The sequence below is a fragment of the Fistularia commersonii genome, chromosome 6 (genome assembly GCF_037954325.1).
Source record: "Fistularia commersonii isolate RoL2024-O1a breed Wild chromosome 6, RoL_Fcom_v1.0, whole genome shotgun sequence".
Classification (NCBI taxonomy): Eukaryota; Metazoa; Chordata; class Actinopteri; order Syngnathiformes; family Fistulariidae; genus Fistularia; species Fistularia commersonii.
The window spans coordinates 292,749-307,408 of record NC_141289.1 but is presented as its reverse complement, the minus strand read 5'-3'; the positions used below and the strand labels follow the sequence as shown (position 1 = coordinate 307,408).

Genomic DNA, 14,660 nt, shown 5'->3' with positions numbered 1-14,660 from the left:
TCACCCGCTCGGGAGGCTCCAGTTGTCGCGGAGCCCCAATGGCGCAGTTTCACGGTAGGCGGCGCCGGGCGTCGGTTCGGTCGCTTCGTCACCGCCGCCGTGTCATGTGAGCTTTGTTTACTTCCGCCCACGCCTCGACTCCACGACACGTGTCGCTAGAGGTGAGTTTCTCGCCACGGTCTCCGTGGAACCCCCGACCTTTCCGCCCGCGACCGAGCCGAGCGTCCGTTCGCTCCGTGTCGTCTGCTAGCTCGTTGCTAACGGCTAGGCTAACTAGCGAGCGTGACCACCGGCGAAATCACGCGAGAGGAGGGAAGGCGCGACCACCTGTGCGAGGCTTAGCGAAACATCGCGACATGTCGCGGGATTAGAGCGGAAGTCGCGTGATTGGCAGGTGGGATCCAGGTGTGTCTTTCTGGGACTCGGAGCCCAGATCCAACCGAGAAGATAAACCCCGTCCAAAGTAACACCCCTTTGAGGAACCTTCACTTCGAGAAACCTCTGCTTGGGGTGACCTCACCCCAGACACTGAAGGTCCACCACCTGAGGGACCTTCTCTGTAAGAAGCCTCAGGTAGCTACCACCTGAAGGAACCCACCTCTGAGCATCCAGAACTTCAGTTGAAGTTCTGCTGTGAGAAGAGCCTCAGGTCGTTACTGGAGAAGTACTGGTAGTACTCAAGGTACCTCCACGTGGTACAGGAAATCCTCAGACACACTTCAGTTTCAGGGAGGGAGTCGTTGGCCTGATGGTCAGGTGACCCACCTGATCTCCTCCGGCTGATCCTCAGGAGGTTCGGTCTCCTCGGGTTCTCCCTGCAGCTGCTGTCAATCACTGCTCCTCAAGCACCGGTGGTCAAACATCTCCGCAGATATCCCCTGACCTTTACCTGGTCCTGCTCTTCTGCCGTGATGGACCTGGATCTCCTCACCGCTGAGATCATGATGACCAGATCTGCTCCACCTGCTAACATGTCTTCTCCTTCCGTGCCGACGGCAGGTCATGGCCTCCACCCGTCCCTTCAGTCCCCAGGAGGCCAGGAGGTTGGTGCAGGACCTCCGGCAGCCCGCGGTCTTCCTGAACATGACGGGCGACTGGCCGGTCCTGGGCTGGACGGCGGAGAACCTGTCCGGTCTCCTAGGCGACAGACCGGTCAGGTTCCGACTCGGGAGGAAGCAGGAGACCAAGAGTAAGAGGAGGGGTGGTGGCTTCATGCGTTCATCTCAGGACACTGAGAGATCTGAGCTCCCTGGAGCTCCCTGGAGCTCCCTGGAGACCAGGGACACTCTGGGGTCTCCTTCCAGCAGGAGGTCACTGGAGGTCAAGGCCTCTCAGCTGGTTGTCCCTATTCCACCAGCATGTTCTCGCCATGGGTTCTACCATGTTCTCCTGTCTGGGGTCAGCTGGGATGGGTTCAGGGGACCGTCTGATTGGACTGAAGGTCCACCAGTGACCCCCTTCTGGGACGCCGGGTTTGGGCTCCAAACTACCTTCTCTGGCAGGTCTTCCACCCTCTGGTGTCGCGGTTCTCCACAGGGCCCGTGTTCGAGACCCAGTGCTCCTACATCCAGGCCACGCTGGTTCAGTTCCTCAGCTGGACCCGAGGCCAGGACGGGTCGGAGGTGGGTCCGTTCTGCGACTTCCCCCGCTCCCAGTTCTGGGCCTACGCCGACTACAAGTACATCGCCATGCTGTTTGAAGACCGGCCCTCCATGTTTCAGGTAACTCGCGGACCTCGGCCCATTTGAAGAACGGCGTCGGCCCGTCGGAGCGCCGCCCGGCTAGAGGGAATAGATGCTAACCGACCGACGGGGCCGGTAACCTCGGAGACAACGAGCGCCGCCGCCGGACTTCTGGACACTTGCGCCCCCCGTTGTCGGCCGTGTTGTTTTAAAAGCCACCCGCCGTCTGTTCCAGGACGTCAGGTGGGCAGATTTCGGGTTCCCGGGCCGCGACGGGAAGGACAGCACGCTGTGGATCGGGACCCTTGGGGCCGACACCCCCTGCCACCTGGACTCCTACGGCTGCAACCTGGTGCTGCAAGTGCAGGGCAGGTGAGTCCTCCGAGGAGACGGTCCACAGGACAAGAACACCTTCTGGGTCGGCGTGGCGCCATACTTGTAGTTCCAGTTTGGCTGCTACCGTCAGCATGACGTCCCTTGTTCATGTTTCCTGTCCGCAGGAAGTGCTGGCACCTGTTCCCTCCAGACGACACCCCGAACTTGTACCCCACCAGGATCCCGTACGAGGAGTCCAGCGTCTTCAGCCGGGTGGACGTCACCCATCCAGACCTGCAGAGGTTCCCCGCCTTCCGGAGGGCCCGGGTCCACAGGGTCACCCTGCAGCCGGGTCAGGTGACTACATTCTCCAGCTATTGATGGGGACTTGTGGTCCAATCCTGAACGGTGGGCGGCGACGGACTGCTTGTCAGAAGGTCCATGTCAGGTTAGGAGTGAGGCGGTTCTCTGTCCGCTGGGGGTATGAAGGCGTGGAGCTGAACCCAGATGTTCTGGGAAGTTCCTCAAAGGCCTCGGAGCCTTTGTTCCCTGGAGTCCGAAGGTCAGCCACCTGTCTCCTTCCACCATCTTAGGTGAAGGTGCAGGTGAAGGTGAAGGTCTCCGCCGACCTCCTCATACTCCCTTGCTAACACGACCAGATGCTCCTCAGAATATGGATTTGAACTTTCTACTGTCTCCCTGAGGCTGGAACGCATCACGTGGCTTCAGGTGCCGCCGGCCCCCCATGGAGGACGCTCTTACTTTGGAACCGCTTCAGATGGTCCACAGAGAGCCTGAGGAACATCTGATGAGCTTCAGGGTCGCTGGAGAGCCTCTATGGACGGCAAACCCCGATCTGGAGCTTAAAACCCCGAGCTTCACCCCGGTTCAGGTTCCGTCCGGCCGCAGGAGGCGGTCCGGCATGGAGACGGGTGGATCCAGGACGGACCAGCACGGCCTCCAGGCAGGAGGCTGCTGTCAGCAGCAGGAGGAGGACCTGCTGGAGAAGATCAGATGGAGCGCCGCCCTCCTTCCTCAAAAGCTTTTATTTGAAAGGGTTGACCCTTAGAGGAACACTCAGGTTCTGGTCCCGGCGGGGGTCATCGGGGTCGCGGGTCAATAGTGATCAATCGGTCCGGGAAGAAGCGTCGATCGATCGATGGATTGACGGGTTCGTTAACGGCAACGTTCTGGACCTTCTCCGTCTGCTCAGGTCCTGCTGGTTCCCCGGAGGTGGTGGCACCACGTGGAGTCCATGGACCCCGTCACCGTCAGCGTCAACTCCTGGATCGAGTTGGTGAGGGCAGCGCACACACACACACACACACACGGAGAGTGTGTGTGTGAATGAATGTTTCTCCAGCAGGTGTGTGTGTGTGTGTGTGTGTGTGTGTGTGTGTGCGTGTGCAGGAGGACGAGGATGCAGAGCGGCTGAAGGAGGCGGTGACCCGGACCGTGGTCTGCGCGCTGAAGACCACGGCCAGCGTGGACAACACCGACGCCTGGCTGAACCCCACCGAGGTGAACGCACACACACCCGTCTCCATGGCGACCACACACACATCCGGAGGTCTCAAAGTCCTACCCGGGTCTGCAGGTCGGGCCCTCCTCCCACGACGAGAACCTGCACCTCCTGTCCCTGGCGCTGGGGGCTTGTCTGCGAGGGGGCGGAGCTAAGCGGAGGGACCGCCTCCCGGCCAAGAGGGACGGCCGAGGACGAATCAGGAGGAGCCTTCGCTTCGGGCCCGACCTCCTGCCTGTGGCCTGTCAGGAGGTCCAGGAGGTCCAGGAGGTCCAGGGTGGACCTGCAGGGACCTCCACGGTCCACCTGGGACCATGTGACTGCGGCGACACACTCCCTGAAGACACACACCCCGGGGACACACACCACGAGGACACACACCATGTGGACACACACCACGTGGACACACACCACGTGGACACACACCACGTGGACACACACCCGGTGGTGTCCACGGTAACAACCAATGAGCTGTTAGAGTGCCTGGTCCATCCCAGCGTGGTGGCTCAGGTCTCCAGGCTCCTGCTGGAGCTCCGGAGGGCTCCAGGACCAGAGCCGGGGAGGAGCAGGTCCAGGAAGCGTGAGGAGCTTCCTCTTCCTGAAGGACCGGCTTATCGAGATCATGGAGGGCCGACCCCTGGAGAAGAAGAAGACACGTGACCTTCTGGCGCCGAGGTCCGGCCAGGTGTTTATTCACAGCGTTTGCATGGTGAAGCTCGGAGGTTCTACACGTCATGAGGAACCTTCTGCGCCCGCAGAGGACGGACACCTTCTGTGGCTTCTTCTCAAATCATCTCCGCCCGCAGACGCTTCTTCTCATTAAAACACTTCGAATCATCAGGTGTGAGGTCTTGGCCGAGGACGAGTCTCCAGCTTCTGGAGGCCATCGAACATCTCGTGTCGGCGAGCGCCGTCGCCACGGAAACACGATGCGAGACCAATAAAATCCCAGGAGGTCCAGCAGACCGTCTCATCAGAAGGTTGATGCTAATTATCAGACGTGGGTAAACGCGGGACGGTTCGAGCGGAGCTTCTGGACCATCACAGCGGGGTGCTCAAGCTGATCTTCTTGAGGACCTCCAGGTCTTCATCCTTCTGGTCCCCTTGGAGGCCCCACGGCTGGACGTAGACGTAGAAGTGGGCCATGACGGAGAAGATGACGGAGACGGCCAGCAGGAGGCCGGCGAACACCAGGAACTCCTTCCACTGAGCAGACGGACCAGGATCAGACCTCCTCCTCCGGAGAACCTGCACCCCGACCCTGGAGAACCTGCACCAGAACCCTGGAGAACCTACCTGCTCCAGCCCGGCGCCCTCGGCCACGATCAGCACCACCACGTTCCCGAAGGCCACGGTGAGGAGCCAGCCGGCCTGCAGCACCGACTTCATGTTGGGGGGGGCCTGCAGGGGCACCGGGTCAGCTGGGGTGTGTGTGTGTGTGTGTGTGTGTGTGTGTGTGTGTGTGTGTGTGTGTGTGTCGCACCTGAGAGTAGGAGAACTCCAGCCCAGTGATGGAGAACATGACCTCGCCCGCGGTCATGAGGACGTACTGTGGGATCTGCCAGGCGATGTGAACATTGTTGGCCTTCACGTCCTCCATCTTGTGCACCACCATGTTTCCTTGGTCCTGAACACACACACACACACACACACACACACACACACACACACACACACACACACACACGGGTTCAGGAGGGTCAGCCAGTGGAAACAGAAGCTCCAGCAGAAGTTCCTCCAGACCTCGGTGAGGATGACGGTGTACGAAGCTCCGAAGTCCAGCAGTCCCAGGTCCAGGTCTGGGCAGGTCCTGGTCTGGAGGCTGCAGCTCACAGCCGGGTATCTGACGGAGAACCGAAGTGTGAGGAGAACCTGCGCTCACAGAACCCGGTGTTGGTCTTCATCCAGCTGGAGAACCAGGAGGACTCACCCTCCCTGAGGGACGGCGGCGTTCTGCGACACGCTGAAGTTGGAGGCGGCGTGGAACATCTGGCCTCCGACGGTGAGGTTTACAGCTTCTGGAAGCCCGTTGAAGAACCTGGTGGGACCAGAGAGAGGACAGGAAGGTGACCTTCTGGCTGGGTTTAGCTTAGCATCTCCATTCAACACCTGACAGGTGTCCAGCTTCCTGCGTCTTCTCTGATTGGCCAGAGAGAAGAGGAGCCGTCCGTCACAGGAAGTGACACGTCGACGGGGAGAAGACAGGAAGTCCAGAGGTGTCTGGTGGAACCTCCTCTGCCCTGGAGCACTTCTAGAACCTGAACGTCCTGGTATCTCCACCACGCAGGAGAGCAGACTGCCCACCTGCAGCCTCACCTCTCCTGGTTTGGGAGGTTTCAACAGCTTCACACTCCCATCTTCTCCCATCTTCTCCCTCTGCTGGCCCTCCAACACCTCCTCCTACCATCCAGGAGAAGGTGAGAACATAGCTCCTGAGGACCAAGGAGGGGAAGCTGCTGGTCCTGAAACACTGTGCACACCAGCGAGGCCCAATCTTCACGAACATCAGTCAGGGCACAGTTCCCAGATGTTTCAAAGACTCCATCATCATCTGAAGGGATTCTTCTCACACCTGGAAGAACTCAGCACACCCCTCATGGACAACCTCCAGCTGGCATCCAACAGGTCTGAGGAGGATGCAGTCACTTTGGATCTCCACAGGTTCTCCACCATCTTGAACCCCCTGCACCAGCGCCCAGGTGCTGGTCACGGATTTCAGTTCTGCTTTTAACACCAGCGACCCTGACCATCTCCTCAACAAACTCATGGACGTGGACATTGGCACCTCTTCATGTCACTGGACCAGGAGCTTCTTCTCAGGAAGGACACCAAGGTCAGGATGAATGGCGGCTCATCCCGACCTCTGACCCTCAGCACCGGCGTGTCCTATGGTTGTACTCAAACACACTCACATCCTCACACAGTTCAGCATCATCCTCAGATGTGCAGACGACACCACAATACCTGGACTGGTCACCGACAGCGAGAAACCCTTTGGAGAGCAGGTGCCAGATGTTCTGCCAGAACATCAACCTGCAGCTAAACGCTTCAGAAACAAAGAACCCAGCATGGATTTCTCCGCTCACCCACCCAAAACACCCATCTCCATCAACTCTGGTCCTGCAGCCATCACACACTCTTGGGACACACACCAGTAACACACCAAGATGCAAACGGCACTCGCAGGAAGTTCACAGACTGTTTTTCCTTAAACATCTAAAACAATCCAATGTGAGACACAAAACCCTCCTTCAGCTCCACACAGCCATGACTGAAGGCATCTGAAGGCATCTGACCTCATCAATAACAGCCTGCTCGCTTGGATAGTCAATCACACATCATCAATACATCATCTACAATCACACTCACACTCTCCCTCCCACACACACTCTGGCAAAATCACCTGAGAACACACACACTCTGCTGGTCACCCTGAAAGAGGGTTTTAATCTCATGGGACTTTCCTGGTGAAATAATGAGAAATAAAAATAAATGAAATGCCCTCTAGGTGGCGCCGCAGGCCTCACAACCCAACCTGTCACATTCAGAAACCGATCGCTATATTGACTCTGGATCGATCAATATCTCCATGTATCGGGTCTGATGATCGGGATCTTCTGTGTGTTTCGTTGACGATGGAACTGATGCAGATGTGAGCCAGATGTTCTGCAAACACACTTTCCACCGACGCCGTCGGTCTGGTTCACCTGAGGACGGGGCTGCCATCGTCCACCTTCTGGACCGAGTCCTGAGCCTGGACACACACACACACACACACACACACACACACACACACACACACACACACACACACACACACACACACACACACACACACACACGGTTACTTTTCTCTACAAGAAATGAGAACATAAATCACAAAGGGTATGTGTGTGTGTCTGAGTGAGTGTGTCTGAGTGAGTGTGTGTGTGTGTGTGTGTGTGTGTGTGTGTGTGTGTGTGTGTGTGTGTGTGTGTGTGTGCTCACCAGCGTGCAGAGGACCTCCTGCCCCCCCCGGCCGTGCAGGAAGAGGCTGTAGGCCTCCTGCTGGAGGAGCTTCAGGCTGCAGGAGCTGGAGGTCCCGTTGGAGGAGATGGAGAGCAGAAGGTCCAGGCTGGAGCCGCCCAGGTCCAGGGTCTCATACTGGGGGGGGTCCTGGAGGGGCAGCACCGGGGTTAGAACACACACACACACACACACACACACACACTCTCTCTCTCTCACACACACACACCTGCAGGGTCTGGAGGGGTTCAGGGAACAGGCTGCTGTTGGGGATCTTCAGCTGGACTTCTCCGTCCACCAGGCTGAAGACCTGCAGGAGGCACCTGCTCTCCGGAGCAGGTTCCACCACCGTCTTCTGCTCCGACAGAAGAAGGAGGTCAGCGAGAACCTGCCGCGCTCCGAGAACTCGTTCGTCCCGGCGTCTTCGAACGCACCACCACGTTGATCTCCACCAGCGCGGCGGCGGTGAAGGCCAGCGCGGCGCAGACCATCCCGGCGGCCATCTTCCTCAGCGGCCTGCGGGGTCACAGGTCCGGTTAGAGGTCGCCGCCAGAACCCGACCATCTGGCCTCCCCGGATGGACCTCGGTGGACCCGGATCTCCCGCCAGGAGCCACGAGCTCCTCCACCACGTGCGGACGGAGATCAGGAGGTGCGAGGATGTGGCTCCTGTGAGACGGCGCTCTGGAAAGTAGGCGCTCGAGAAGCGACGCCAGAAGGTCTCAGAAGGTCACCGGATGGAGAGGAACCACGTCCGCCTCCTCGGAGGTCATGTGACCCGGCGGCGGGAGGGAACTCACGTGACCCTGATCCTGCAGAGGCCCACCAGAGGGTAGATGATCAGGTCGAAGATGGGGACGAAGACCAGGATCAGCAGGGCGTTCAGCATCTGCAGGGGGCAAATAAAAGAGCTCCAGAAAGATCTGCACCTCCAGTGGAGACACAAAGGTGCAGGTCCAGCAAGGAGAAACATCAGCTGATAAGGAAGGTCTGCGGAACCGGAGCAGAACCCGAGGTCGGCCGGAGCGCCAACCTCAGCCCAGACCGACGTGGACTAGAACCCCAGAATCTGGCCCTGGTTCAGATCCACCTGGGTTCTCGGGGCCTCTGCTTTTACTTGTGGACCGGCTTCTGCGTCGGATCCGGTCCTGGTTCGGTTCACTTCAAGAACGAGACTACGGAACCGAGGCGAGGCCCGGCCCGGTCCCGGTTCGGTTCTAGAACCAGCTCTTTAACAAATACAGAAAAGAGAAAGGTGCCGTCCCGGTGCCATTTCGTTCCAGAACCGGCTCGTTCCAGACTGCAGGCGGGCCCGGGTCCGGTTCCGTTCTCTACCGGACCGAGACAAGAACTGGTCCTGGTTCCGTTTTGTTCTAGAACCGAGAAGAGGCCACGGTCTTGGTTCAGTGCTCTTGTGGAACCGGCTCTTTCAAACTCCAGAACCCAGACAAGGCCCACTACTGGTTCCCTTTTCTTCTCAAACCAAGAACGGTCCTGGTCCCGTTCGGTTACCTTCTAGAACCGGCTCTATCCTGACACCGGGGCCGAGTCGAGGCCCGGTACCGGTTCGGTTCTGTCTAGAACCGGCTCTTTCATGACCGCTGACAAAGACAAGAACCGGTCTCGGCCCGCTTTTGGTCTGGGGACCGAGAAGAGGCTCCGCCCCCCCAGGACGCCCTTCATGTGTGACGGAACCGGAACCACGTTCTGCTACCAACCTGCATCTGGTCGGGCTTGACGGAGAACCAGTCCCCCTGTGGAGACACGGACCCGGTTACTCAGAGGAACCACGCAGTGAAAACATGGGGTGGAACCGGAATGGAGATCCAGCGGAACCCATCCTGAGGTTCCATCTGGAACCCACAGGTTCCACGGGGCGGTTCTTACGAAGGCCATGTTCATCCTGGTGGCCTGCAGCGTCCACCTGGAACCCTGCGAAGACACACACACGTCATCCACACGGAACCGGGAAGGTTCTGCGGTTCTGCGGTTTGCCAAGAAGATGCCAAGAGGTAGTTTGAGTTGGCAAATACTTGGAGGGCAGAGTGGAACCATGAGCATCCGGAACGGAACAAGAAGAACGGGACGAACTGGACAGACCGGCCGAGATTGAACGCGACCGAACATGACTGACATTATGGGATGTTCTATAGCTCACAACTGAATACCGTGAAGGACCTTGAAGGACCTTCGGCCTTCGCGTACCTGCTGGTCAAACAGAGCCCAGAACATGGGGAGGGGGATGTAGAGAACCAGAACCCGCAGAACCATCTTCACCTCCTGGATCAGACGCCTCTGTGGATACAGACGGAGGTTCCTCAGAGAACAAGGAACCTCCAAAGAAGGGGTTCCCCAGGATCGGGCCTGGATGCTCCGAGGTGTACCGGGTACTTCTCCTGCGCCCAGTCCAGCCAGTGCTTCCTCGCCCCTTCGCCGCTCCTCCTCCTTCTCCAGCGGTTCCTGATGGCGAACTGCAAACGGAAGCAGACACTCAGAGAAGGGGGCGGGGTCTAGGGACCCCCAAGCTCCGCCCCCCACGCCACTCACCCCGATGCAGTTACACACTTCCAGCAGGATGTTGCCCTGTGGGGGGGTCCTCCGGTACAAGCTGCTGCCCGCCATGAAGACCACTGGAACCCCAACACACACACACTTGTTCCATGACTCTTTCCTGTCCCCTCCCCCCAAACTGGGTCGCCCCGTTTGTTGTCACAGCTGATCGGCAGGTCATGCATGAAGTGGCGAAGGGGGTTGGGGTCTCCAGGGGCGAGTTAAGGGGGAGCAGGGAGGGGGACGACCGGGACAACAGGCTGACGAAGCCTCGATCGCCATGGAAAACCTGGACCTTCCCGGACAAACAAGCAGTCAGTGGGCCAGAGGGCGTCACCGTGGTTACCGGTTGCCGTGGGGGGACTGGAAGTGGGGGGGCAGAGTCACAGAAACACTGGGTTCATTTGGAAGGTTCAGTTACTGGGATAAACTGTGAATACTGCCCTCATAAGAACTTGGAGTACAAGTGCAGTGCAAGGAAATGTCAAACGCACAACTTTGCAGAAGTCGATGCTTGTCTTGGCAACTGGACTTGTATTTCTTCACTTGAAGATGTTTCACCCCTCGTTCAAGAGGCTCCTTTGGGATGGGAAGTAAGGGGGTCCTCGAGGGCGGGGGGGTCACTGGTTCAGTTCTGAGGAGGCCTCTCGGACGAGGGGCGAAACATCTTCAAGTGAAGAAACTCAAGTCCATGTGCCAACATTTGGACAAGAATTGCAGAAGTCCTTCACCCTCCTGGTTTCCTGGGAGACCTCAAAGGAAACTCGTCCTCAGAACATGCAGAACTTCCCATCACCAGATGGGACCAAACCAGGATCTCCGGGAGTGTGTGTGTGTGTGTGTGTGTGTGTGTGTGTGTGTGTGTGTGTGTGTGTGTGTGCGCACACACCCACCTAGAGCCACAACCATCAGAGCGGCAGGGACACCGAAGGCCAGGGCGTAACAGTCAGCGCCGAAACACTGAACGTCGCCTGCGAGAGCCAATCAGGAGTGAGATCGTGGCTGTGTGATACGTGATTGGCCTCAGAGGAGGAGGAGGCGGAGTCTCACCTCTCAGGACAGGTGTGATGACGGTGGACAGCAAGCTCCCCGCATTGATGGATATGTAGAAGATGGAGAAGAACTTCTGCCTCTCCTGGATCTGGAGCAGGACAGAGCGCAGAACAACCCCAGCCGGCTGTTAGTTACAGACTCTGCTGAGGAACGTGGACCTTGGGTTCCACCAGGGTTCCACCAGGGTTTCACACAACCGGTGGAGCATGAAGATCCTCATTCATAAAAACAAGACTTCAGTAAAGCACGGTATCATCTGCATAATGGCTGAGTACTTTGGACTCTTTCAGTACTGATGATACTTCTCTTTGTGTACTTTGGTAAATGAATAGAGTATCTTAACTGGATTTTCTGGCGTAAGGTACCAGAGCACTTTCTCCTTTGTCTGACGGAGAAAAACAAGGTTCTCACATTCTGCTCGTCGAACTGGTCTCCTCCGAAGGCGGCAACGCAGGGTTTGATCCCTCCGGTGCCGAGAGCGATGAGGACCAGACCCACCATGGACAGGACTCTGCAGAACCCAACCCACCTGTTAGCGGATCCGGAGTAGGACGTGAACCTGGACCACTTTGGCTGAGTCGCTTACACGTGCACGTCACTGTTGCCCACAGTAGGAATGGCCCCGACCGACTTCACCAAGTGTCCGATTACGTAGACGATGGACAGGTAGACGATGGTTCTGTTCGGCAGGAAAGCGGGAGAGGCTTAGAAAAGTACCTCTTCCCAGGGGGGCACACCTGTAGACCACCGGGCGGAGGGTCGAGGGGGTCGGGGGGCTCACTTGAACTTTCCCAGCCATGAGTCGGCGATGAGCGCCCCCAGGATGGGGGTGAAGTAGCAGAGGCTGCTGAAGGCGTGGTAGACGGCGGTGGACAAGTCCTGGTCCCAGTGCAGGTACGTGAGGAAGTACAGCGTCAGCACAGCTGGAGGACGACAGCAGTACTCTGAGTACTTCTACTCCAACTGGCATCACGAGGTCTTTGACCTACTTTCGGCCAAGTAGCAAGTACTCTTTCCGGTTCCTCGTGCGGCTTATGGACTTTAGGGGTGGAGTGCATCTTGCGCATTCTATGTACTACATGCAATTGGTGTACCTTGGGGCTATAAATCCATGATGCAGTATCTAATGTGTTTCCCACACTAAATGTACTTCATGTACTTCATACGTTTGATGTATTTAGTGCAGATGATAATCAGGAGCTTCTTCTCTGGTTCTGTAGTGACTGACTGAAAGTACTCCAGAGGGAAAGGGAAGTAACTAAAACTACTGTTTAACAAAAAACACTCATAGAAGTGCAAGTACACAAAAACACCTCTGAGTCACATTGTTGTCCGTACATGTTTGGAGGAGCTCCGCTGCAGGTTCCTCTTCTTCACCCTTACCTTAATCCTCATTCTGTTCCTCATCTTAGTGTACGTTCCTCTAGTTTACTTTCCATGTGATGCCTCACTTGATCTTCCCTCACCTTCTGTTAACCCACAAGACCTTACTTCATCTGAGGTACTTAACTCTTCTCCACTTGACTTTGGTAACCCTGAATTGACCTTTCTTGGCCTTACCTTAACCAATATTACCTTAGCTTGTCTTACTCTACTTAACTCTTCTCCACTTGACTTTATTTTGGTAACCCCGAGTTGACCTTTCTTGACCTCAGCTTGTCTTACTCTACTTAACTCTTCTCCACTTGACTTTATTTTGGTAACCCCGAGTTGACCTTTCTTGACCTCAGCTTGTCTTACTCTACTTAACTCTTCTCCACTTGACTTTATTTTGGTAACCCCGAGTTGACCTTTCTTGACCTCAGCTTGTCTTACTCTACTTAACTCTTCTCCACTTGACTTTGGGTCGTACCTTCCTTGTGCTCAACCCTCATTCCCTCACCTCATCTTCTCCGACGTTCCTTCACGTGACTCGGCTGACTTGACCTCGCCTCACCTCACCTTCTCGTACCTTGTATGACTCTCTTTACGGCTCTCCATTCTGTCTACCTGTCAGTTCCCTTCCTTGTCCCTCCCTTATCCTTATTGCATCTTGTCTTTCCTACCTGAGGCTATCAGACTTTTTAATTCCTCTTCCTTCAGCCGAAGGGAATCTTCAAATCTTTGTATTAAGACCTTAAAACACTTGATAGCCTTAACCTTGACACTTTATATCTTATTGTATTTCTTATTCTCCCTCCTTCCTACTATTATCTATTATTGTTATGTTTTACTTGAAACTCTGGCACAACAATTTCCTTCGTGATAAATAAAGTTGTTCTTATCTTATCTTATCTTAACTGTCCTTATCTGATCGGCCGATGAATCCGCCCTCTTGTTGTTTCCCTCCGGTGACTTCCTCCTCCACCTGCGGAGTCATGTGACCGTCAGCGAGGTCACATGACTCCGGCTCATCGATCGATCGTCCGGATCGGGGCGATCACGGGACGGTTCGGATCAGGTGAACCCTGTTCCGCCCGTGCGGCGAGCGATCATTGGATTGTGAGAACACGAACATCAGAATAATTGGCTGATCCTTCCTGCGTTTCCATGGCGACCCGGCGCCGACCCACCTTTCATGCCATAGTAGGAGAAGCGCTCGCAGAACTCGTTGACCACGATGAAGCAGATGCTGGCGGGGTAGTTGGTGCCGCAGAGCTTCTGGAAGCAAAGAGCCCAAGATCAGACACACACACACACACACACACACACACACACACACACACACACACACACACACACACACACACACACACACACTACTACAGGTGGTGGACCTCAGTGGACCTGCAGGAGTCCGGCTACAAGTGTGTCCGACTGCAGGAAATCATCCGGCGAGACATGAATCAGTAAAACTAATAAAAGTGTGATAACTTGCTGAGTAATGAGTGTAATAACAGTTTAATTACAGTCTTACCGGATGTTATAACACTGTAATAACTGTGTTATAACCCATTAATAAGTGTATTAACCGTCATGACTGAATAATCGTGCATGAAAACTAATAAACGTGCAATTATTTACCGACTAATGAGTGTAATTAGATGTGAAAGTGTAATAAACGCGTAATAAGCGCGTCCTCGCGGGTCCGGAGGTCGGGTTGCGGCTTCTTACCGGGGTGTCGGTCGGTCCGGTGCTCGGTCTCGGAGCCGAGCGGGTCCGGGTCCGAACCTCCGGCTCCGCCTCCTCTGCGCCTGCGCCCGTGGACATGTTCACGCGGGACCGGACGTTCACGGAATGGCTCGTGCGGGAGGGCGGAGGTTCTTCTGCGTGGACGAAACTTGTCGTCGCTCTGGGGGCTGGAGGACCTCCACCTCCGGCGGGCCCGCCCACGTGCGCGCCGGAAGGAGAACCCGGGACGCGCGCGCTCACACCGGGAGGAGAGCGGGACGACACCGTGGAAAATCCACGCGCACGCGCATGCACGCACGCCTTCGTGCTCTGCAGTGAGACGTGGAGGTTCGCTTGCGTGCTCGTTGAAGTCGAACGGTGGCTTGTGATTGGCTCCTGGAAGCTTCCTTCACAGGAAGTCGATCGACATGGTTAACAGGTTAA

General features: G+C 56.5%; 2 protein-coding genes across 8 annotated transcripts; one reads left to right on the top strand and one right to left on the bottom strand.

Moving 5' to 3' along the window:
- The first annotated feature begins 23 nt into the window (after positions 1-23).
- On the top strand, positions 24-4,356 carry hspbap1 (hspb associated protein 1). 3 transcript variants are annotated; one of them, XM_086147572.1, is made up of 8 exons: positions 24-161; positions 1,000-1,189; positions 1,537-1,721; positions 1,918-2,054; positions 2,183-2,354; positions 3,211-3,294; positions 3,408-3,518; positions 3,595-4,356. In XM_086147572.1, exons 2-8 carry the CDS (start codon positions 1,003-1,005, stop codon positions 4,177-4,179), a joined length of 1,461 nt encoding a protein of 486 aa, XP_086003698.1. In that variant the 5' UTR covers positions 24-161; positions 1,000-1,002; the 3' UTR covers positions 4,180-4,356. The 3 variants fall into 3 exon arrangements, with proteins under 3 accessions (XP_086003698.1, XP_086003699.1, XP_086003700.1); XM_086147573.1 differs by lacking the exon at positions 24-161 and adding an exon at positions 240-573; XM_086147574.1 differs by lacking the exon at positions 24-161 and adding an exon at positions 663-682.
- A 195-nt stretch (positions 4,357-4,551) lies between these two features.
- On the bottom strand, positions 4,552-14,570 carry slc15a2 (solute carrier family 15 member 2). Of its 5 annotated transcripts, XM_086147569.1 has the most exons (22): positions 14,220-14,564; positions 13,679-13,766; positions 11,908-12,049; positions 11,713-11,805; positions 11,538-11,637; positions 11,124-11,214; positions 10,967-11,044; positions 10,071-10,153; positions 9,908-9,994; positions 9,729-9,818; positions 9,411-9,455; positions 9,242-9,277; positions 8,324-8,412; positions 7,959-8,040; positions 7,754-7,879; positions 7,507-7,674; positions 7,227-7,273; positions 5,450-5,557; positions 5,263-5,362; positions 5,003-5,146; positions 4,816-4,920; positions 4,552-4,725 (listed from the first exon to the last, which is right to left on the bottom strand). In XM_086147569.1, exons 1-22 carry the CDS (start codon positions 14,313-14,315, stop codon positions 4,561-4,563), a joined length of 2,163 nt encoding a protein of 720 aa, XP_086003695.1. In that variant the 5' UTR covers positions 14,316-14,564; the 3' UTR covers positions 4,552-4,560. The 5 variants fall into 5 exon arrangements, with proteins under 5 accessions (XP_086003695.1, XP_086003694.1, XP_086003693.1 ...); XM_086147568.1 differs by having other exon boundaries at positions 4,552-4,920; positions 14,220-14,567; XM_086147567.1 differs by having other exon boundaries at positions 9,729-10,153; positions 14,220-14,567.
- Between the last annotated feature and the right edge of the window lie 90 nt (positions 14,571-14,660).